The sequence below is a fragment of the Danio rerio genome, chromosome 4 (genome assembly GCF_052040795.2).
Source record: "Danio rerio strain M-AB ecotype USA chromosome 4, GRCz13ab, whole genome shotgun sequence".
Classification (NCBI taxonomy): Eukaryota; Metazoa; Chordata; class Actinopteri; order Cypriniformes; family Danionidae; genus Danio; species Danio rerio.
The window spans coordinates 68577108-68599294 of NC_141024.2; the positions used below are offsets into that span (position 1 = coordinate 68577108).

General features: G+C 42.6%; 3 protein-coding genes across 9 annotated transcripts in view; 2 read left to right on the forward strand and 1 right to left on the reverse strand.

Moving 5' to 3' along the window:
- Window positions 1–22187, reverse strand: part of LOC147845236 (uncharacterized) — a 934973-nt gene that overhangs the window by 878980 nt on the left and 33806 nt on the right. The window lies entirely within an intron of this gene.
- The window catches only part of LOC101882744 (NLR family CARD domain-containing protein 3-like), a 297907-nt gene that overhangs the window by 134821 nt on the left and 140899 nt on the right, over window positions 1–22187 (forward strand). The window lies entirely within an intron of this gene.
- On the forward strand, window positions 8086–20053 carry LOC101882440 (uncharacterized). Its single transcript, XM_087249895.2, has 12 exons — window positions 8086–10020; window positions 10909–11092; window positions 11216–11456; window positions 11564–11837; window positions 11976–12153; window positions 12235–12311; window positions 12402–12582; window positions 12922–13170; window positions 13258–13429; window positions 13520–13668; window positions 13835–14382; window positions 19532–20053. Exons 1-11 carry the CDS (start codon window positions 9748–9750, stop codon window positions 14080–14082), a joined length of 2226 nt encoding a protein of 741 aa, XP_087106021.1. The 5' UTR covers window positions 8086–9747; the 3' UTR covers window positions 14083–14382; window positions 19532–20053.

Here is a 22187-nt window from a genome sequence, read left to right on the forward strand (position 1 = left end):
ACACTCGCAATGAGTTCCTAGGCCGCTCTGACTTACAGTACAACAATGCAGAAATTATACTCTTTACACAAGTCCAGAAAATGTGGGATCCAGTTAAACAGTTCTCATTGGTTACAGCAAAAATAGACAATTCTAAATGCTTGCGTCAATGAAGTATTGTATCTTGCTCCAGATATGGATGGCGACATGGTTCCTGGGGGTCAGGCCAACCCTAAGTTATTAAGAGCTGATCTCCGACCTGTACAAGTTAAACCAAGGACACAATAGACGCTAGAGACAATCAGTTGTGGAAACTCAAGGTTGTTTTTTTTTGTACGTTCAGCTGTTTTATCAAACTGAATCAAGACTGGTTCCATCAACATTCGGCTACAATATCCTTACTACACAAGAGGCTATCTACATACAAAAGGAAGTACTTAAATAAGAATTAACAATCAAAACAGAACAATCAAAAACAGCTAAAGTACTGTAGACAATATCATAACAAATAGAAAAGGTGTTTTTTCTCTCCTCTACATCAGCAATTCCATTCAGAGGGAGAGAGAGATCTCGCTGACCTATGATCTGGTTTTTGTGTGTCTCCTGAAAACAGTTAAAATAGACAGGCAAGGAGAGGAGCAGACACTGAACATTTTTACATAAAGCAGTGTTTTAGTTATTCATTGGTTCAGGTCAATTTAAAAGTTAAAGACAATAATCAAATAATTATATCTAATAAAAGTAATGTGAAACAGGATGTTGAAAAAAGGATAAACGTCGATTCAAGTTGAGATGGATTTGAAGGTAGAAATCCGACTCCTTCATACCCCTGTTTTTGGCTGAAAGTGGAAAAATCCGCTTCGGGTCAACCAGTGAGGTCAATAAAGAAAGTGGAAGTAATGACTCATGCCCCCTTATTTAGGTTACAGGGTTTCTTCGCCCTTTCTTGGACATGCTGGAACCTAAAAATTCCAGTCCCCAAGCTAAGGGCTCTTCCACCTTCTACTCACAATGGGGTTCGTCTGTGTATTCGTCAAGCCATCCGGCTTCAAAGACAGTTCGTCAGTGTCATTAGACGTTTCTCATCATCAGTAGGATTGAGGGTCCTGCAAGCGGAAGTGAAAACATACGAAACAAAACAGCGGACCAAAGTCCAGAATATGAACACAAATGCGCAAGCCCTAATGCTGCGTTCACACCAGACACGGAACGCGCGTCAAGCGTGAATAGACATCCTGTGACGCGATACGCGCAAATGACAAGAATTGCGTGAATGGCACAGTGTGCGCGAATGCCTTGGCGAGTTTGACGTGCTTAATGCGCGTTTCGCGCGAATCACTCGAGTTCGAAAATCTGAACTTCAGCGGACATTCGCACCGCGTTAACCAATCAGGAGCTTGCTCTTGTGGGGGCGTGATTGTGACGTATCGACTGTTGTCGGTGTCGCAGGGGAAATCCCCCAGCAGACACTGACAACAAGTTCATCAAACTGGGCTTGGCTCAGTCAGAAGCACAGCTGAAAACCTCCGTCAGCCAGGTTCAGTTTCTGGAGGAGTTTATGAGCTTAAAGAGCTGGATGCACCTCTGAAAGGATGTAGTGGACTAAGACACGGCCCTACACGTATTGACGCTGTTTATCATCCTTTATAAAGCACATGAACACAGTTCATTTCTTCATAAAATCCATGTTAGCCCTTTAGCTATGAAGCTAGAATCACGGGGCAGACAGAAGCCCTGCCCATCACGCGGATCTGCGTCTGTTCTGAAGTGAATTTGACACGTGAATGAAGCAGATTTGACACACGAATGAAGCGGGGTTTGACGCGCAAATGAAGTGAGTAAACTCAAATGTTCGCGCGACTATTTCTGTGTCTGGTAAACAACATACTTTCATCGATACATCCTCTGATGCAACTTGCTCCAACTATAAATCGAAACATCCAGGCTAATTTTAAGACTCAGAGTTCCTCTGATCAGACGCAAAAGGTCATCCACTAGACCTAAGCCACAGAGGATTCAAATTCATGACCTGCAAAAACATCTTTATCTTCACCAGTCTTAAAAGATTCATCAGCATGTTCTGTAACTTCAAATTAGGATTATAAAACATTTTTACATTAAGACACATTAAACATGCCAACAGTACAATAGTCCAATTCAGCATCATTACCATGTTTAATTATCACCTTGCTAAACTCCATGTCAGTCAAGTCCACTTAAAAATATTTGTATTCAAATAATGATGTGATTGTAGTGATGCAACACAATCCTCTGTATCATTGATAGGAAGTGTGCAAGCAACCTATAATGAGCCAAATTCACCTTCACGTTAACAAATTAATATCAAATTCACTCCCTGGAAGCCGGGCTAAATGAATAAATACTGTTATTGCTCTCCTGACATTGCGCCAGACCCTGAATTTTTTGATTGTGAATCCATTTCTTTTGTTCCCACATTTTAGGAGTTTAACAAAATCTTAATCAAATTCAACAAAGATCAAACATAAGTCATTCAAACTCAAGCATCTTTTAAGATAAAACTAAATAAGAATAAACCTTAAATCTTCTCAACTTGTCATTTGTACCATATTACTTTCTTCTGACTAAACCATTCAACATAATCAGAAGCAGACACCTTGTATAAAATTCATTTGATTCTTACTGTCTGGTCATTTAGAAATGCTCACAGGTTAGCTATTTGCTCAAACTTTTGATTAGTTTAAAATCTTTTATAAATGTCATTTGACAGTAAAACCTGTTTGAAAGCATTACCAATTAAACAAGAACAGACGGATTTAACAACTCTATTACCACATATAATCAAGACTCTTGCTTGGATATGGACTATAAAATTTTCATTTAAAGACAGTCTAAGTTTCTGTAAAACTTGTCAGTATTCACAATAATAATATTGACTTGAGTTGACTTGACTGCTTCAAAATGCTGTTAAAGTTCACGCTACATTTTTGTTTCCTAAAATGTTCATTTTCGCTGCAGCAGTATAAATACTTCTTACTGAATTCGTACACCAGCTATTTAAACATCAGATGCAAACACTTTTATTCAACTTTATCTCTCTGTTCTACACAACATCCAAACAATTGTTCCTCTGCTGTTATGTTCCTCTATTTAAAGACTAAGAGAATTTCTTGTAATTATTTTACCTTAACTGCTTAATTTCATTCAGTTGTGTTATCCAAACCATCTCACAGCCAGTCTTTATCTTTAGCCAGCACCATCTTGAAAATGTCCTTGGCCAGGAAAATGGCCAGCAGCAACCAAATTTCCAAAAGAGCACTTTCCTCTCTCTCCGGATGCGCAAACCCGAGCACTGCCAGTCTGGGACGCTCCGCCCTCCAGCTGGCAATACAAAGTCCTCCCTTTCAGGCTCTCTCTGTCTCCGCGGGTTTTCACCAAGCTCTTGGAGGCTGCCCTTGTGCTCCTGCGCCTTGCAGGCATCCGCATACTCAGCTTTTGTGACGATTGGCTCATTATAGCCTCGTTCCGCGATCAGCCGATTATGCACAGAGACAAAATGCTTCGGCACCTCGACCAGTTGGGTTTTAGGTCAACCGAGAGAAGAGCAAACTTTGCCCCGTGCAGGGGATCTCTCATCTCGGGCTGGAGCTGGATTCGGTCGCTATGGTTGCGCGCCTCTTTGAGGAGCGCCAGGCTGATGCTTTCCTGTGCGAACAAGCTCCACAGGAAGATAGTGGTCCCACTGAAAAGTTTTCAGAGGCTCCTGGGGCATATGGCATCGGCAGCCGCAATCACGCCACTTGGTTTGCTTCATATGAGACCACTTCGGCGTTGGCTTTGCAATCGAGTTCCCAGACGGGCATGGCGCGCGCGTATGCAGCGGGTACGCGCCACCCCGCTGTGTCTCCGCACCCTCAGCTCCTGGACGGATCTGGTTTTTCTACGGGCCGGAGTGCCCCTAGGGCTAGTATCCAGGCATGTTGTCATGACGACAGATGCCTCCAGCATGGGCTGGGGGGTCATGTACAACAAGCATGCAGCCGCGGGTTCGTGGTCCGGACCCCGCCTGCATTGGCATATCAACTGCCTGGAGCTGTCGGCAGTGTATCTGGCTCTCCGACACTTTTTACCGGTGCTGGAGCGGAAACACATGCTGGTCAGGACTCAGCTCGCTCGCCGTCTGCTCCTTTGAAGTCACACGCGGCTGAAATCGCTGTGTGCCATCCACATTCCGGGCGAGCTCAACCGTGCAGCCAGTGCGCTCTCACGGCAGCTAGTGTCCTGAAGGGAGTGGAGACTCCACCCCGATTCGGTCCAGCTGATATGGGCGCGTTTCAGGGAAGCCCAGATCGATCTGTTTGCTTCCACCAAGAACGCACATTGCCAGCTGTTTTATTCCCTGACCGAGGCCCTCCTCGGCATGGATGCACTGTGGTACTTAACACCATCACTCAGGCTAGAGCACCCGCTACGAGGCATGCCTACGCCCTGAAGTGGAGTCTATTCTCTGAGTGATGTGCTTCTCGCCGAGAAGACCCCCAAACTTGCCAGATTAGCATTGTGTTATCCTTCCTTCAGGATAAGCTGGAGCGTAGGCTGTCACCCTCCACACTGAAGGTTTATGGGGCTGCGATCTCTGCTCACCATGACGCGGTAGATGGCAACACGCTCGGGAAGCATGATCTAATCATCCGATTCCTCAGGGGCGCGCGGCGGTTAAATCCGTCCAGCCCCCCTCTCATGCCCTTTTGGGATCTCTCTCTAGTCCTAGCAGGTCTGCAGAGAGATCCGTTCGAGCCACTCGAGTCAGTATCACTTAAAATTCTGTCTTTAAAGACAGCTCTGCTGATCGCATTGGTGTCATTCAAGAGAGTTGGGGATCTGAAGGCATTTTCGGTCAGTGAATCATGCTTTGAATTTGGGCCCGGTTACTCTCACGTTGTCCTGAGACCCAGGCCTGGCTATGTACCCAAGGTTCCTACCACCCCATTTAGAGATCAGGTGGTGAACCTGCAAGCGCTGCCTTCGGAGGAGGCAGGCTCAACCCACTCACTGCTTTGTCCCATTCGCGCTTTGTGCCTTTATGTGGAACGAACACAAAATGTAAGATCATGTGAACAGCTCTTTATCTGTTACGGTGGTCGGCAGAAGGGAAGTGCCGTATCAAAACAGAGGTTGGCCCACTGGTTAGTTGATGGCATCGCCCTCGCTTATCAATGCCAAGGCGAGCCGCGCCCTCCTAACGTGAAACCACACTCTACTAAAGCTGTCGCTTCCTCATGGGCGTTATCACGTGGCGCCTCTCTCACAGATATTTGCAGAGCTGCAAATAAGCTCGGGAATTAAGCTCGTGAGGTTTTATAATCTTCGAGTGGAGCCAGTTTCCTCCCGGTTATTGGGTTGCCCCATTCAATCGGGGGGGGGAATTAAGCTCGGTGTCACAAACGCTTGCTGCGCCATGCTCCCTAAACCAGAGATGCGTTCGCCTTTTTTCTACTCTGCTAGTAAGTTTCCCTTCTCAGGCAAACCCTAGAGAGTTCCTCCGAGGCCCCCATCATCGAGCAGAGGAGTCGAATGCATGGCTCAGTGTGTGGTTGGTACGCCCATTGGTCTACACGCATATTGAGGATCGGTGCCAGCTATGCGCATCCCCACTTGGTGATGCCATATGCATTATTACCACGCTGTGTTCCCCCTTATTAGGCGGTCCCGTGTCTTCCCTAAACCGCTAACCAGCTTACCATATGTAGCACTCCCCCTCTTTAGGGCTAGTCCATATGCCCCCTTGCCATCAGGTCTCCCCTTCTGGGTAGCAGATGGTCTTCGCCGCGTCCTCCTCCTGCGAATGCAGTCGTATTCCAAAAAATCCCTAGTCTATATTAGCTAGGTAAAAGTACACTTACGACCCACGATTAAACATTCACATTTATTCCCATGTAATGGTAATATGTTGGGCCTAGGGGACGTTGGAAGGTTGCGCTCTTGGTGATGTCAGTGCGCTCACGCTTTGGCTTGGCAAACTGCACATCAGGAGCGTGACGGGCTTGGTTGCTGTGGTGCTTTCCATACAGTCTCCCAAAGTCTGTTTATACAGACACACGTCGAAGTTCCCAAGAAGGAACGTCCAGGTTACTTACGTAACCCACGTTCCTCGAATAGGGAACGGAGACGTGTGTCTCCACTGCCACAACACCTGAGTCTCCAGCTGAGAGCTGAGCAATTGGCTCTTCAGCAGGCATAATTCTGACGAGCTAACTCACATAGCCGACTGATATAGCCCTAATTGGCTCATCAGTTTCAGCTGTGGAGCTAAGCTCCGCCAATTCAATTGTCATTTCATTGGCCCGTTTTTAAATCTTCAGAAATGATTGGTCGTCTAAAGCACTCCCAAAGTGTGTTCATAGAGACACAAGTCTCCGTTCCCTATTCGGGGAACGTCGGTTACCTACGTAACCTGGACGTTTAGTACTGTGAAAAGGCAAAGCTGAATATCTGTGGTTAAAGTGCCACCCAGCGGTCAAAAGCTGCTGGTGCACCAATTGCCACCGTCGCCGCGGTATGAATGGCGGCAAAAGGAACACATTGAAGTAGTAACATCTGTATATGCAAATATATATATATATATATATATATATATTTTTATATATATATATATATATATATATATATATATATATATATATATATATATATTAGTACTGTCAATCGATTAAAAAAAAATAACTAATTAATCGCACCTTTTTTAAAAAAATTATCGCGATTAATCGCATTTAAAATACTGAAACTAGTCATTTTGACTATTTAAATGTAAAATTAATGTAAACGCAAGACAAAAAATATTTAAATTCTAAATATAATTGTTTAATAGAATTTTTGTTTAACTTGTAACAGATTTCTTCATGTAAACAACATACCCACAATAAACCATCAAGATCCTGGCTTGACAGCCATATTTATTACAGAAATTAAAACACAGGCATGTTAATGACATTTAAATTTCAAAACAATCAATGCCAATAAAGAAAATATTGATTTCCATGTTGGATTCTAAGTGGACTGCAAAAAAATTCCAAAATACAGGCACTGCAGATATGGAAAATGAAAAATTATAATAATAAACTATAGAATACAAACTGTTGCACTCATTGTAAAGTTTTATTGCTGTGAATTGAGAACATTAGTTATAGAGTAGAAACAATTTTGCAATAATCCTCCTTTGCATTCATCCAGTTGCTAAGACTAGGAGTATCCCGCAAGTGCACAGAGACTCCCAAATGCCCACAAATGAATGATAATTTCTTGCAAACCGGTCGTTAAATACATTGCACACCCCTCTCGCCCCTACTCAGATACGTCGCTTACTCCACCCCTGACACCCCTCAACGGGCCTGACACAGACACACACACACAACGCGATGCAGACGTTTTGGCCCCAACGGCCTTCCATACTGGAGCGACTCCCCTCAGATTCAACACGCATGATCACGTTCATCAAATTTGCTTAAACTAAGCGTCCTAAAGTATTACTGTATTTCACAAGGATTCTGACACCACAATGCGAAGCATACGCTTTCATTGCGTTTAATGAGGAAACACGCTAAACTTGGAGGGCTAAAGCTGAAAGGCAGAGTAATGCCCTGTCTTTGACAGCTCGCGACTTCACCAGACTGTCTGAGTACTTTCACATAAGACACCAATACTCCGATTTTAATATGATTAAGATAATACTTTTATTAAAATTCTACCATGTAGCCTTAAAAGGAACCTTACCTTAAAGGAACACCGAGTCACAAAATGCGGAGGATTTTCTTTCTGTTCGCCATGCGGTATCAACTTACAACAGAAGTCGAAAGTAAAAATGAAACACTCGAAATTTCATGAAACTCTGGATAACCTGTGATGCAACTAATTGTTTTATACTGGAACTTGCCTTCAAAAAGTGCTTCCTTGGTCTTATCCACATTTCTTGCATGTTAAACACGCGTCCACCACAACAGGAAGTAAAAAAACCTGCAACTGCGTTAATTTTTTTTAACGCGTTAATTATTTAAAATTAATGGCATGCGTTAACGCGTTAATTTTGACAGCGCTAATATATATATATATATATATATATATATATATATATATATATATATATATATATATATATATTAGGGATGTGCGGAGCAGCCGGTATTTGTATTTGTATTTGTTGAGGGGGGAAAAGTATTTGTATTTGTATTCGAGTAAAATTCAAAATGGCGCAAAAACATATATTTTTTTCTATTACACTTCTAATTTACGTTATAGTGAAAGTATTGTTTAATTATACCCATTATATAAATTATAGATATGCAATATTGGCTGGTGTTTTTGAACATGTGATAAGAAATGTCATTGAAAAGAAAATAACATAGAAGCCATTATCTCATCCATGGTTAAACCAACAACTAACAAAATACCATTGTGAATATTATGAACCCCACCACCACCGTTCTTGTTGAACGACACTGAATAGACAGAATAAAAACAAATAATACTTCAAAAAACTGTTCTTCTTCTGAAAGAACTTCTTTCCAATGGACAGAATTCCAAAAACTAAAATTAACTAAATAAATCTAAATAAAACCCTGCCTGGGGGATCTGGCAGAACAAAAGTATTCTATATAATACTAAAAGATACAGCCCTGCTATTGTCATCTGCCTGCCACAAAACAGACACAAAGTTTGGTTGGTTGTCTTTTTTATGTTTGAAACTGACTTGCTGGGGCAGAATGTGGCTGTGTTGATGGTTTGGTGCTTGTGGAGGATTTAGCAGAGCATAGCTGTGCTGATGAGAGGATTGATGCTTGTGGGGGGTTCACAGACAGTATCAGGAGAGGATGTTTTTAGTGCATGTGATAATACATTACATAGAAGGTTGCACGGTGGCACAGTGAGTAGCACTGTCGCCTGACAGCAAGAAGGTTACTGGTTCGAGCCCCGACTGGGTTCTCCCCATGTTGGCGTGGGTTTCCTCCAAGTGCTCCGGTTTCCACCACAGTCCAAACACATGCAATACAGGTGAATTGGGTAAGCTAAATTGTCCCTATTATATGTGTGTGAAAGAGAGTGTATGGATGTTTCCCAGTGCTGGGTAGCAGCTGGAAGGGCAGCCACTGCGTAAAACATATGCTGGATAAATTGGTGGTTCATTCCACTGTGGCAACCCCAGATTGATAAAGGGATTTAGCCGAAAAGAAATGAATGAATGATTATGGATAGAAGATGTTGACAGATGTTTAATATCTCTACCTCTGCTGATTTCACTTTTGCACACATTATACAGTATTACTTTGTTTTATCTGCAGCATCACTGACTGTAAAATGCTTCCACACAGAACCTGAAGGTTTTTTTTTCTTTTGACTGGTGGAGGACCAAGAAATGGCTCAGCAGCAGTCTTTTTCACTCTTTTTCTGGGTGCCCAAATGTATTTGAGGAGTTTCAAGTTAATAAAAAGTGAGGGCAAGCTATGTTAAAGGGGTGGTCCACAACGATGTCATATTTTAAGCTTTAGTTCATGTGTAATGTAGCTAAGTGAACATAAACAACATCTCTGAATGTAATATACCCAAAGTTCAATGCAAAGGGAGACATTAGCTTTTACAGAGTTAGCTTAGCAAAGCCTACAACGAACGAATTTTGGAGACTACAAACAAAGTCTTCCGCCCCCTGTGACATCACAGGGGTTCCAGGTTACGCGCATTTACTGCTCACACGCCTCGCGCTGCAAAGAAGCGTGGCCACAGACGCGTAAAGAACGGAAAATGCCGAAACGCTGCTATTTTCATGGATCTTGTTCTGCTTCGCTATTTAACCTTCCAAAGGACGTGACACAAAGAGAGAAGTGGTTAAAATTCATTTTTAATCATGTTCCAGAATATTACAAAAAAGATATCACTCTCTGTGCACAGCATTTTACAAAGGACAGCTTTCAAAATTGGTCGCAGTTCAGGGCTGGATTTAGCCAAAAACTTCTCCTCAAAGAAGGAGCAGTACCTACGATAAAAGACGATGCTGGGGATTGTGAGCTACAACCTGTAAGTATTTCTATTTGTTGCAATATCTTACATGCATAGTTTCTAGCATTCATTGTAGGCTATGTTGTAGTACGGACGTAAACCAGGATATAAACCACGAGAAACGCGGTTTGTCTTTAGCAATTGGTTTTGTCTTTGTCAATTGTTAGTCTTTAGTTTGTTGAGGTGGTCTCTAAGTAACAAAGTTATGAACCGGGAGGAGTATGGATCGGCGATCAGAAGCTATACCAAAGTAAATGCGCTAGCTTGTGGATGATATTACGGAAGTTTTCCTGTGGAAATAACAACGGGAGGGTGGCAGAAGATGAGTGTGAAATACGAGAAACTCTCGGGAAAAAACGGGAGTTTAGCAGGTATGATTTAGCTAACGTTACAAACATACGTATCGGTTTTATCCCTGTAATTATCCACGCTCGTCACCAGCAAACACGATGTATATGTATGCGGAAACATTGCGTGAGTTTTACAATTGAAATAGTGGAGTATATACAGACATCCGAAGTCTCCCTGAGGCGCCGCCACAGCCCCCTCCTCCCCCGCTCGCTATTCATCTTTGTCGTGAAATCTCCCACTCTCGCTTTTTCTGTACGTCGCTTTTCAAACTACTTTTATCAACTTGGGAAGTTTGTACATATACTGATAATGCTTTGAAATAGCCGCAAGTTGCTACGATGATGTACATCTGCTTAAAAAAACACATGCTGGAAATGTATGTTTTGCTGCAGGTTTCAATGGGTTTGCTGGTCTCAATATTGGTCAGGGCCAACACTGAGAACAGCTAGACCAGCACTGAAAACAGCATCAAAACATATCTTACTAGCATGTGATTTTTTTTAGCAGGGGTGGCAATTAAAAAATAAACAAACACATGCTTTTTATTTTTACCAGACAACATCTCAACAGGTTACCAGCTCCCCAGACCTACCTTCCACACCTACACATGTAGAAGTTGCATGTCAGGTAGACATTAAAGAGACTGTGACAGTAGCCACCAAAAGATCACCAAATGTGCGATCAGTGGGTACACAAGTTTCTTTTCGTACTTTGCGGGACATCCATGTAAGAAGCAAAGGTATGTTTTATTTTATTATTTAAATATTTGCTGTTGTTTGTTTGTGCATTCTAAAGTTGTTTGTGTGCCAGGTATATTGTGTATTAAATAGCATGAATAACACAATTCCCTTTTTTTTAATAGGTATTCAGGCGAAAGTGTCTTGTCGTAATGTTGGCACAGAAACTATTTCTTTGCCAGATATGCAGCTCTCTTCAACACCAATTAAGGGTTCAATCTTTAGGCCAAGCAAGCGACCTCGTCTTTTGTTGGAGGAGGAGGATGACAACAATGATGATGAGGACGAAGAGTCTGATTTGCATGTAGAACCACATGACTCCACTTATAATCCGGAATCTGTTGTCACGGAAGATTCACAGTCAGTGTAAGTTAATGCATCTTTATCAACAACTTTGTAGTATACAAAATGTATCATACTATTAAATATAAAATCATAATATTAAAACATTGATTACACTTTGTTTCATTTAGGTTAGATCCAGAATCAAACTACATGGACAACAAATACATTGTATTTGAAAGCTGCCTTATAGACTTGTTTGGTTCCTGTCCCGTCTGTAAGACAAAGTGTGCCATCCAAAAAAGACAAATGGGGACTTTTATTGCATTCACACAGCTGTGTGACAAGTGTAACTACCTACGACAGTGGCAGAGCCAGCCCATAGTAGGTAGTACTCCAGTCGGAAACCTGATGTTGTCTGCTGCTACATATTTCACTGGTGGATCATTCATTCAACTACAGAGGGTAATTTAAACAATAATTTAGTATTCTCAAATAATGCAACAGTAAAAATAAATGTTTATACATTTTAAATACAAATTTTATGTGTGCGTATGTGTGTGTATATATATATAATGACTTATTGCTTCAATATCTCCTTAGGTTTTCAAGGCCATGAATCTTCAAACGATTCAGTACTCTGCTTTCAGGAACCATGCCAGAAATTTTTTAGAACCTGCCATCATACACAAGTGGAATCTAGAGCAACAAAATATTTTTACACAGCTAAAAAAAGAGGGAGCGGTTGCATTAGCAGGAGATATGAGAGCTGACACACCAGGTATGGTGGGTTTATTTAAATCACTTTGAAATCTGATAAATGTATGTGTGTTAATGTATAATTCTTTTTTTTTTCAAATAGGACATTCAGCAAAATTTGGCAGCTACACATTGATGGACAATGAAACCAACAAAATTGTCGATCTTCAACTAATTCAGGTGAGTGTAAACACACAAGAACTGTTATACTTGTTTAAATTTGTAAATGTTTCTACTTATTTATTTGAACTTATGCGTACTTATCAACAGAGCAACGAAGTCGGTGGAAGTTATCACATGGAAAAAGAGGGATTAAAACGTTGTCTTGATAAGCTGGATGCTAATGGTTTAGCTGTTGACTACATAGTCACCGATCGCCATCCTCAAATTCAAAAGTACCTGAGAGAGCGTGGCATCACCCAGTTCTATGATGTGTGGCACTTTGAAAAAGGTAACAATATGTAATACACATGTATATATAAATATATGAGTAATATTACATTAGTAGCAAAAATCAAAAAATGTGTTTAGAAAAATAGATAGATAGATAGATAGATAGACAGATAGATAGAAAGATAGATAGATAGACAGATACATACATACATACATACATACATACATACATACATAGATACATAGATAGGTACACCGATAGATATAGCACACCGCTACTTATGTGGCAATACTTGTATAAGTATTATATTTATAGAAGCTTAGTCATGTTGATTTTTGTTTTTCATTTGAGTTTCTTGATGTAATTATTTTACAAATTTTGTTTTTGATTGTACAGGTTTGTCCAAGAAGCTTGAGAAGCTTTCAAAAAGGAAAGAATGTGAGGTGCTGAAGAGATGGTTGAAAAGTATAAAGAACCATGTGTACTGGAGTGCGACTTCCTCCGTGTCTGGCCCGGAAAAGGTTGCCAAATTAACATCCTTACTGAACCACATACAAAATATACATGTTCACAATAACCCGCTGTTTCCAAAGTGTGAACACCCTGATGTACTTTCAAGAGATCGCAAAAAATGGTTCCAACCAGGTATTTATCCAAAAAAAGTTTATGAATTTACACAATACTGGTTAAATGTAGAGCTGCTGTTCGTATTTCATGGCTGTATCATTACAGGTTCACAGGCCCTCTATAAAGTAGAAAAGGTTTTGAACAACAAGAGAGTTGTCAAGGATGTTGCAAAACTCAGCCACCACTATCAAACATCCTCACTTGAGGCATTTCATAGTGTGATTCTGCGTTTCACACCAAAGAATGTTGTTTTTCCTTTTATTGGAATGCTGTGCAGGTGTTTATCTTTGTTATTTTCATTTAAAATATTTATACAATAGTTGTTACAATGTGTACATTTTTCATTGGTTTGTTCAATGATTTACAGGTTATATCTCGCAGCTATGCACCAGAATGAAAATTGTCAACGTGAACAGGCAATAACTACTACTGGACAGGCTGTGTACAAATTTGTATTTCCAAAAACGAAAAGGGGGGAATGCACAGCAAAACCAGTGAAAACAGAGCCAACATATGGTAAGTTGGATTTTTTTTTATTATGAGTTCTTAATAACAAAATTACAAATAATTATTTATGAGAAAGTAAATATAAGCAGATTAAATAAATTATGAATAAATATCACAGTATAGTTGTTCCAAACATGTAATTGTTTTCTCAGAAAACATTTTTTTTTATTATTAGGCTACGTGAAGGACCTCATGGTCCTTGTGCTAGATGAGGTCTGTTTGGATCCAGCACCATATGTGGAAGAGCTGCAGTCCATTCCGGTTCCACCACCTCTTTCCTCTCAATTTGAGAAACCCTCAAAAGAGCATGTTATTTCACAGCATGTTTCAAGATTTAATCAAGGGGAGGCCGGAACCCAACATACTGTCCTGCTGCATTCGGAAACTCCTGGCGTATCCGGCGCACCACACATGACGGGATGACAACCCTCACTTCACGTCCTAGCCAGCCCCAGCACCAGCTAACAAAGCTGCGATATGACAGATAACGGAAACGCCTATGGCAATAAAAGGAAACGGATGTCAGCATTGCATATCAAACCTTGCAATTGTACATATGTGTATATATTTATTGTTTATTTAAGTTTTTTTAAACTGGTTTTCAGTGATTTGTACTTAGTAACTTAAAATACATTTATTAACATTTATTAAAATACATTTTACAAAAACTTACTCTTCAACATTTCTGTGTCTCAACGGTCCATAGTCTGCCCTGTATATATTATTTATTGTCACGGTTGCAGGTTTGTGCGCTCTTCCGGAATGTCTGTGTGATCATGTGGGTTTGTTTTGCTTTTGTGGCCCACGTGTGTTGTTTTGGTCACGTGGCCTTACGTCACTCCGCTGGATTGATTTTTCGCCAGCTGAATTACATCATCGTGACTATTTAAGTGCTACGTGTTTAATGTTCATTGTCAGTTCGTTACGTGTGCTCATGTGTGTCTCTCTGTCTGTGCTCAGGACCGTGAGGAGCTTCTGCTAGAGCCTGATTTCCTGTTCGATTCCTGTCCTGTTCCCCTAGCCTTAGCACCTCACTCTTTTGTTACACCTGCCTTTTTGAGTTTGACTGTGTTTATTAAATTACTTTGTTCACTCGCATTTGGATCCACCCGAACATTTATTTTTGAACGTGACAAAACGAACTGACCTTTACCATGGATCCAGCGAGTACTTCTCAGATATCGGAGTTCCTTACTGCTAGCAACGCCAGGATCGATCGCCAGGACGAGGCTTTAGCCACGACTGCACAGGCTATCCAGGCGTTGGTTGGTCAGGTGTCGTTACTCACTACGCAGGTCCAACAGCTGATTTCCGGAACAACACAAGGGGAGCCTGCACCAGCTCCGGAGGTGATACCTGCGCCGGTGACTGCCAGTGCTAACTTGGGCGTTGGTCGCTCAGTTGAGCCTCGCCTTCCTCCGCCGACCTGCTATGCTGGGGAGCCTCACTTATGCCGGTCCTTCTTAGCCAAATGCTCCCTGTACTTCTCCCTGCAGCCATCTTTGTTTTCCTCAGAGCAGGCCAAGGTGGCGTTCGTCATCACTCTCCTTTCAGGAAGGGCGGCTCAATGGGGAACCACAGCATGGGAGAAGAAATTACCCTGTTGTTCTTCGTTCGACCTGTTCTCAAAGGAACTAAAAAAGGTCTTTGATCGGGCCGCCTCTGGGAGAGAGGCCGCTCGAGTCCTCGCTGAGCTCCGCCAGGGGAATCGGAGCGTGGCGGACTATTCCATTGAGTTCCGCACTTTGGCTGCTGAATCCGGCTGGAACGCGGAGGCTCAATGGGACATGTTCCTTCATGGCCTTTCGGATCGTCTTCAGGACGAGATCTACTCCCTAGATCTTCCCAAGACCCTCGACGAGCTAGTGGATTTGGCCATCCGGGTGGACTCCAGACTGCTTCGCCGTGAGAGTCGCATGCGGCAAAACAGGTTTCCGGATCCTGTCCCTGACTCGCCGGTCTCGCCGATGGCACCGGAAGTTGGGAGCGTTGACCCGGAACCCATGCAGTTGGGCAGATCCCGCTTGTCCGTAGAGGAGAAGCGCCGGCGAAGAACGGAGGGACTCTGTCTCTACTGCGGTGGGGCGGGGCATCGGGTGGCTTCCTGTCCCGTAAAAGTCAACACCCATCAGTAGGTAAGAGGTTACTGATGGGTGAAATTAATTTGGACAAATCCTCTACGTCTGCCACTATACTGCCCGTCTCCTTATCATGGGGTTCCGGAACTCAAGACACACAGGCGCTCGTCGATTCCGGGGCGGAGGGAAACTTCATTGACTCTGGTTTCGCTTTCAGTTTTAAACTTCCGGTTATTGCTCTGTCACAACCCATTGCAGTACGCGCACTCAGCGGACTTTCCCTTCCCACTATCACTCACTCCACCAAACCCATAAAGCTGATCACGTCTGGAAATCATGTTGAACACATTTCATTTTTTTTAACAGACTGTTCTAACACACCAGTGGTTTTAGGTCATCCTTGGTTAATTCTTCATAAGCCTCACATTAACTGGGGTCTTAATGCCATACTTTCGTGGAGTGAGAACTGTCATCAGTCTTGTCTTTCGTCTGCTCGTTCTGCTGTTTCTTGTTCTGTGTTTCAGGAGGAGCGCATGGACCTGTCAAACGTGCCCAGTGAGTACCTCGACCTGAAGAGAGTGTTCAGTAAGTCTCGAGCTGCTTCACTGCCTCCTCACCGTCCCTATGACTGTGCAATAGATTTATTGCCAGGTACGTCTCCGCCTAAAGGCAAGTTATACTCTCTTTCTATTCCTGAGAGGGAGGCCATGGAGAAATATATTTCTGATTCTCTAGCGGCCAAGATCATACGGCCCTCTTCTTCACCGGCGGGGGCGGGGTTTTTTTTTCGTGAAAAAGAAGGATGGGTCCCTTAGACCCTGCATTGACTATCGAGGGCTGAACAGCATCACGGTGAAGAATACATATCCTTTGCCGCTGATGTCTTCAGCGTTCGAGCGTCTGCAGGGGGCTTCGTTTTTCACGAAATTAGATCTCCGCAACGCATATCATTTGGTTCGCATGAAGCAGGGTCATGAGTGGAAAACCGCGTTTTTGACCCCCAGGGGGCATTTTGAATATTGTGTTCTTCCTTTTGGGCTTTCTAATGCTCCTGCGGTTTTCCAAGCACTCGTAAATGACGTGTTGCGAGATATGATAGATCAGTTTATTTATGTCTACCTGGATGACATTCTGATTTTTTCTCGTTCTCTCCAGGAACATGTGCAGCACGTCAGGCGAGTGCTTCAGCGGCTGCTAGAGAATGGGCTTTTTGTCAAGGCGGAGAAATGCGTGTTCCATGCACAGTCTGTTCCCTTTCTAGGACACATTGTGTCAGTCGAGGGGGTGCGCATGGATCCAGAGAAAGTTCAGGCTGTGGTGAATTGGCCAATCCCCGAGTCTCGTAAGGCCCTGCAGAGATTTCTGGGCTTCGCTAATTTTTACCGGCGTTTTATTCGCAATTTCAGCCAGCTCGCCGCCCCTCTGACGTCCTTGACCTCCTCCAAAACTCCCTTCAGGTGGTCGATCGCAGCACAGGCTGCATTCTCCAATCTGAAGAGCCGCTTTGTTTCAGCTCCCATTTTAGTGACACCTGATCCCTCCCGGCAGTTTGTGGTGGAGGTTGACGCGTCAGAGGTGGGGGTGGGAGCTATCCTGTCCCAGCGCGCCGCCTCGGATGACAGAATTCATCCATGCGCGTTTTTCTCTCATCGATTATCTCCCGCAGAACGTAATTACGACATTGGTAATAGGGAGTTGTTGGCTGTCAAACTCGCTTTGGAGGAGTGGCGTCATTGGTTGGAGGGTTCGGGGGTTCCCTTTATCGTTTGGACCGATCATAAGAACCTTGAATACATCAGGTCCGCCAAACGACTCAGCTCCAGGCAGGCTCGGTGGGCATTATTTTTCGGTCGTTTCGATTTTACCATCTCTTATCGGCCGGGTTCCAAAAACATCAAACCCGACGCGTTATCCCGTCTTTTTGATTCTTCCGAGCGCAATACGTCTCTTGAGCCCATCGTTCCCCAGAGGATTTGTATTTCTGCTGTGACATGGGAGATCGAGAGCAGGGTCCGCACAGCCCTGGATGGGGTAACGCCCCCGGCCGGATGCCCACCCAGTTGTTTGTTTGTGCCGGAGGAGATTCGGTCTGACGTTATTCGGTGGGGACATTCCTCCAAAGTGGCTTGTCATCCGGGGGTGAGTCGTACATTATTTTTAGTTAAACAGCGATTCTGGTGGCCAGCTATGGCACGGGACATACGCGAGTTTGTTTTGGCCTGTTCTGTTTGTGCTGTTTCTAAGACTTCTAATCGCCCTCCCGCTGGACTCCTTCAGCCGCTGTCAGTGCCTTCGAGACCCTGGTCGCACATTTCGCTAGATTTCGTCACCGGGCTCCCGCCGTCTGGTGGCAATACGGTTGTTTTGACCGTTGTGGACCGGTTCTCGAAGGCAGCTCATTTTATTCCTCTGCCCAAATTACCCTCAGCCAGAGAGACAGCGGATGCTGTCATTAATCACGTCTTTCGCATTCATGGCCTCCCGACGGACGTGGTTTCTGACAGGGGGCCCCAGTTTGTCTCTAAATTTTGGAGAGAATTTTGTCATTTATTGGGAGCGACTGTAAGTCTTTCTTCTGGGTTTCATCCTCAGAGTAACGGACAAACTGAGAGGGCAAACCAAGATCTCGAGCGAATGTTACGTTGTTTGGTTTCCCAGAATCCCTCCTCTTGGAGTCAGCAGCTCCCATGGGTGGAGTACGCACACAATTCATTACCAGTGTCGGCTACGGGCCTTTCTCCGTTTCAGTGTAGTTTAGGTTACCAGCCACCAGCTTTTCCCAGTCTGGAATCCGAAGTCGCGGTCCCCTCCGCCCACGCCTTTGTCCAGAGGTGCCGACGCACTTGGAACAGGGCCAGGCAGACCCTCCTCCAAGTGGGTGCGCGCACTAAGGCTAAAGCCGATCGCCACCGGTCGAAGCCTCCCGTTTACGTCGTCGGTCAAAAAGTGTGGCTTTCAACTAAGAATATTCCCTTGCGTTCCGTATGTAATAAACTTGCACCCAAATTTATTGGCCCATTCACTGTCATCAAGATCATTAGTCCGGTGGCAGTCCGCCTCAAACTTCCTCCAGCGTACAGGAGAATTCATCCCGTGTTCCATGTTTCCAAATTAAAGCCCGTTTTTCATACGGCGATTAATCCGCCCACTCCGGTTCCCCCCCCGCCGCGTCTCGTAGATGGGGACACCGTTTATTCGGTTAAGCGCATTCTGGACTCAAGACGGAGGGGGCGAGGATTTCAGTACTTGGTGGACTGGGAAGGTTATGGTGCGGAGGAGAGGAGTTGGGTCCCTGCAAAGGACATATTGGATCACTCTCTTATCGATGATTACAATCGCCAGGTAAGCGCTTCTGGGAGCACCAGGAGGTGCTCTTGAGAGAGGGGTAATGTCACGGTTGCAGGTTTGTGCGCTCTTCCGGAATGTCTGTGTGATCATGTGGGTTTGTTTTGCTTTTGTGGCCCACGTGTGTTGTTTTGGTCACGTGGCCTTACGTCACTCCGCTGGATTGATTTTTCGCCAGCTGAATTACATCATCGTGACTATTTAAGTGCTACGTGTTTAATGTTCATTGTCAGTTCGTTACGTGTGCTCATGTGTGTCTCTCTGTCTGTGCTCAGGACCGTGAGGAGCTTCTGCTAGAGCCTGATTTCCTGTTCGATTCCTGTCCTGTTCCCCTAGCCTTAGCACCTCACTCTTTTGTTACACCTGCCTTTTTGAGTTTGACTGTGTTTATTAAATTACTTTGTTCACTCGCATTTGGATCCACCCGAACATTTATTTTTGAACGTGACATTTATATTCTGTAATGTGTACATGTTTAAACAATTGGGTTCAAAACCAGGATGCTGCACCATGCAAGTAGGAGGGTCTGGAACCTGCATCATACGCTGGACAACCTAAACCGTAATGTATGACAATAATTAATTTCTGCGTGGTCAACTTGCATGTATCCTTTATGAAAAGTGCACTATTAGTCAAACTCAGAAACATTAATGAAAAGCCATTAATGCAATTACATTACCTTCTGTGTTTCTTTGCAGCAGATGTTTTCTACTTCTGTTGGCATTTTTTCACAGTTATTACAAGTGCACCTAAAGAAAATTATATGTATTCCCATAACAAAAAATTAGCTTGATTTTGTATATGTTGCCACATAATTATTGGTTGCTGTTATAACATTGAACATTCATCAACAAAACGGATAAAAACAAAATATTAAATATTGCTATTACCATTTACAAATGACAACCTATTTTGAAACTGACACTAGATGTAAAAGAAGAAAAAAAGATGTTATCAAGCCAACAGCACTTCAGAAATCCAGTGAAGACCGCAGCTATTCATTGTTTAGCACACATATTACTGTTACGGTAATTTCGTGACCGTTTTACTCAATAAAATATCATTCATATTATATATATATATATATATATATATATATATATATATATATATATATATATTATAACATATAATATATTTTCTGCAACGTATGTTTCATTATGTATGTACAAAACTGCACTGTTTTCAGTATAGGTTCGTCCGTGCTTTCATTTTTGTAAGTATTATTTTCATTCATTTATTCAGCCTAGCCATAATTTATAAATACCTGAAGTGCGTTTTAATTTGTCCTAGCCTTATTACGATAGAATGCCATTACGATTGCATTTTTATGGCGTGGTTAAACCTCAGAAGTGAACGAGAAAACAAAGTAGATCGTTTTACCTGCTCTCTATTACAAACGGAGACATTACAACCATCTTATAATGTACTATTTCCTATATACACTAGTATGGGATGTCATGTTTTTTATAAGTATCATTTTAATTTATTTATTCTGCATAAACATTTAGCTTTTATAATTACCTGAAGTGCGTTTTAATTAAGCCTTACTATGGTACAATGTTATTACGATCGCATTTTTATGGCGTGGTTAAACATGAGAAAGTGAACGAAAAACAAAGTAGTTACCTGCTAACGTTATCCATTAGAAAGGGAGACCTTACAGCCACCATATAAAGTACCATTTGCTATTTACACTAGTATGGAATGTAATTTGTACAAACTGACCATTACTGTGTTACTGTGTACTACTATGAAATGCTGATGGCTTGACCACATTCCTCTTACCAATGAACAAAACAAAAACGTACCATTCCGAAACATCTTGCAAAAGTCGCGTTAGCATTAGTTCAGCTGTGTCCTCTTCATTTTCTGTGTCTGATTCGGGCTCAAACTGATACGGCTTCACTGACATTATTTACAGTCTGACGGACAGCATGCAAAAGAGGCATGACGTTTCCTGGTGACGTGATGCCGATCCACCAACCAAAACACATTAGGTTAGCTGACTAATCAGATCCCTTTGAGGGCGGGCTTTATAGAACAAACCAGGAAATATGATGGTCGTTTCCATGTTAGCTCAGTAGCTGTATAAATTGAAGGTAAGAACTGTGAACAAATAACGTGATTTATTACAAATGCATAATGAACCCACATTGTTTTGCACCCCATAAACACAACCAAAGCTTAAAAAAGCTATTGTGGACCACCCCTTTAAGAAACACATGGGATGGTTTCCAGTATGGCGTTGACACATGTAGCAGCATAGAAAGACAGCTCCCATACACACTGGTATTAATCCTCAGTTTAACATCATATGTAATAACCTAAACCATATTTAAATAACATGAAGGGGGACAAAAACAAAAAGGCTAGGACAAAACAACCATTGAAACCTGAAAAAAACGAGAAATCAACAGATGAAAAATCAGAGACGGACAGGATAGCTGATAGCCTGTCAGCTAGCATTGCATTGCAAAACAAACTGTCACTTAATGAATTGGACCTTAAAATCCAATGGTGTCACTGGGTACTCGGACCAACACCTGCTGACACACACCCTAGATCAGCGTTAATATTCTTACTGGAAAACAAAACGAAGGACCTGGTCTTCCACTTTGCATGGATAAAGAAAGTAATACACTGGAACGAATAAAGGATTTTCTTTGACCAATATTACCCACCTGAATTCCAACAGAAAAGACGGGCTTTTGCTCCAATAGGAAAAATTCTTAAAGAAAAGGGATTAAGTTCCAATCACCACCGCCGGCGAAACTTAGAATCTTTTCTGGAAAACGGGCAGGTCTTGTACAATTCGATGACAGAGGCATCAAGAGGTCTGAATGAAAAGGGCTAATAAACAACGAAGAAGAAACTATTATAGGAATTTCTGGAAAAGAGAAAAAGATTTTGGCAAAGTTTGGAGTGACATCGAAGAAGAGAAAAGTATGTGACTTTTAAAGGGACAAGAGGAGAGGAGAGAGGCCCTTTAGAAAAGGAAGGCTTTCCCCTCACATTAAAAAGTTATTTAAGACTTTAAGGTTTGGAGACCTTTTTGGTTATGCTTTTTTATTTGGTTCAGGATTTTCATGTTTGTGTTTTTCA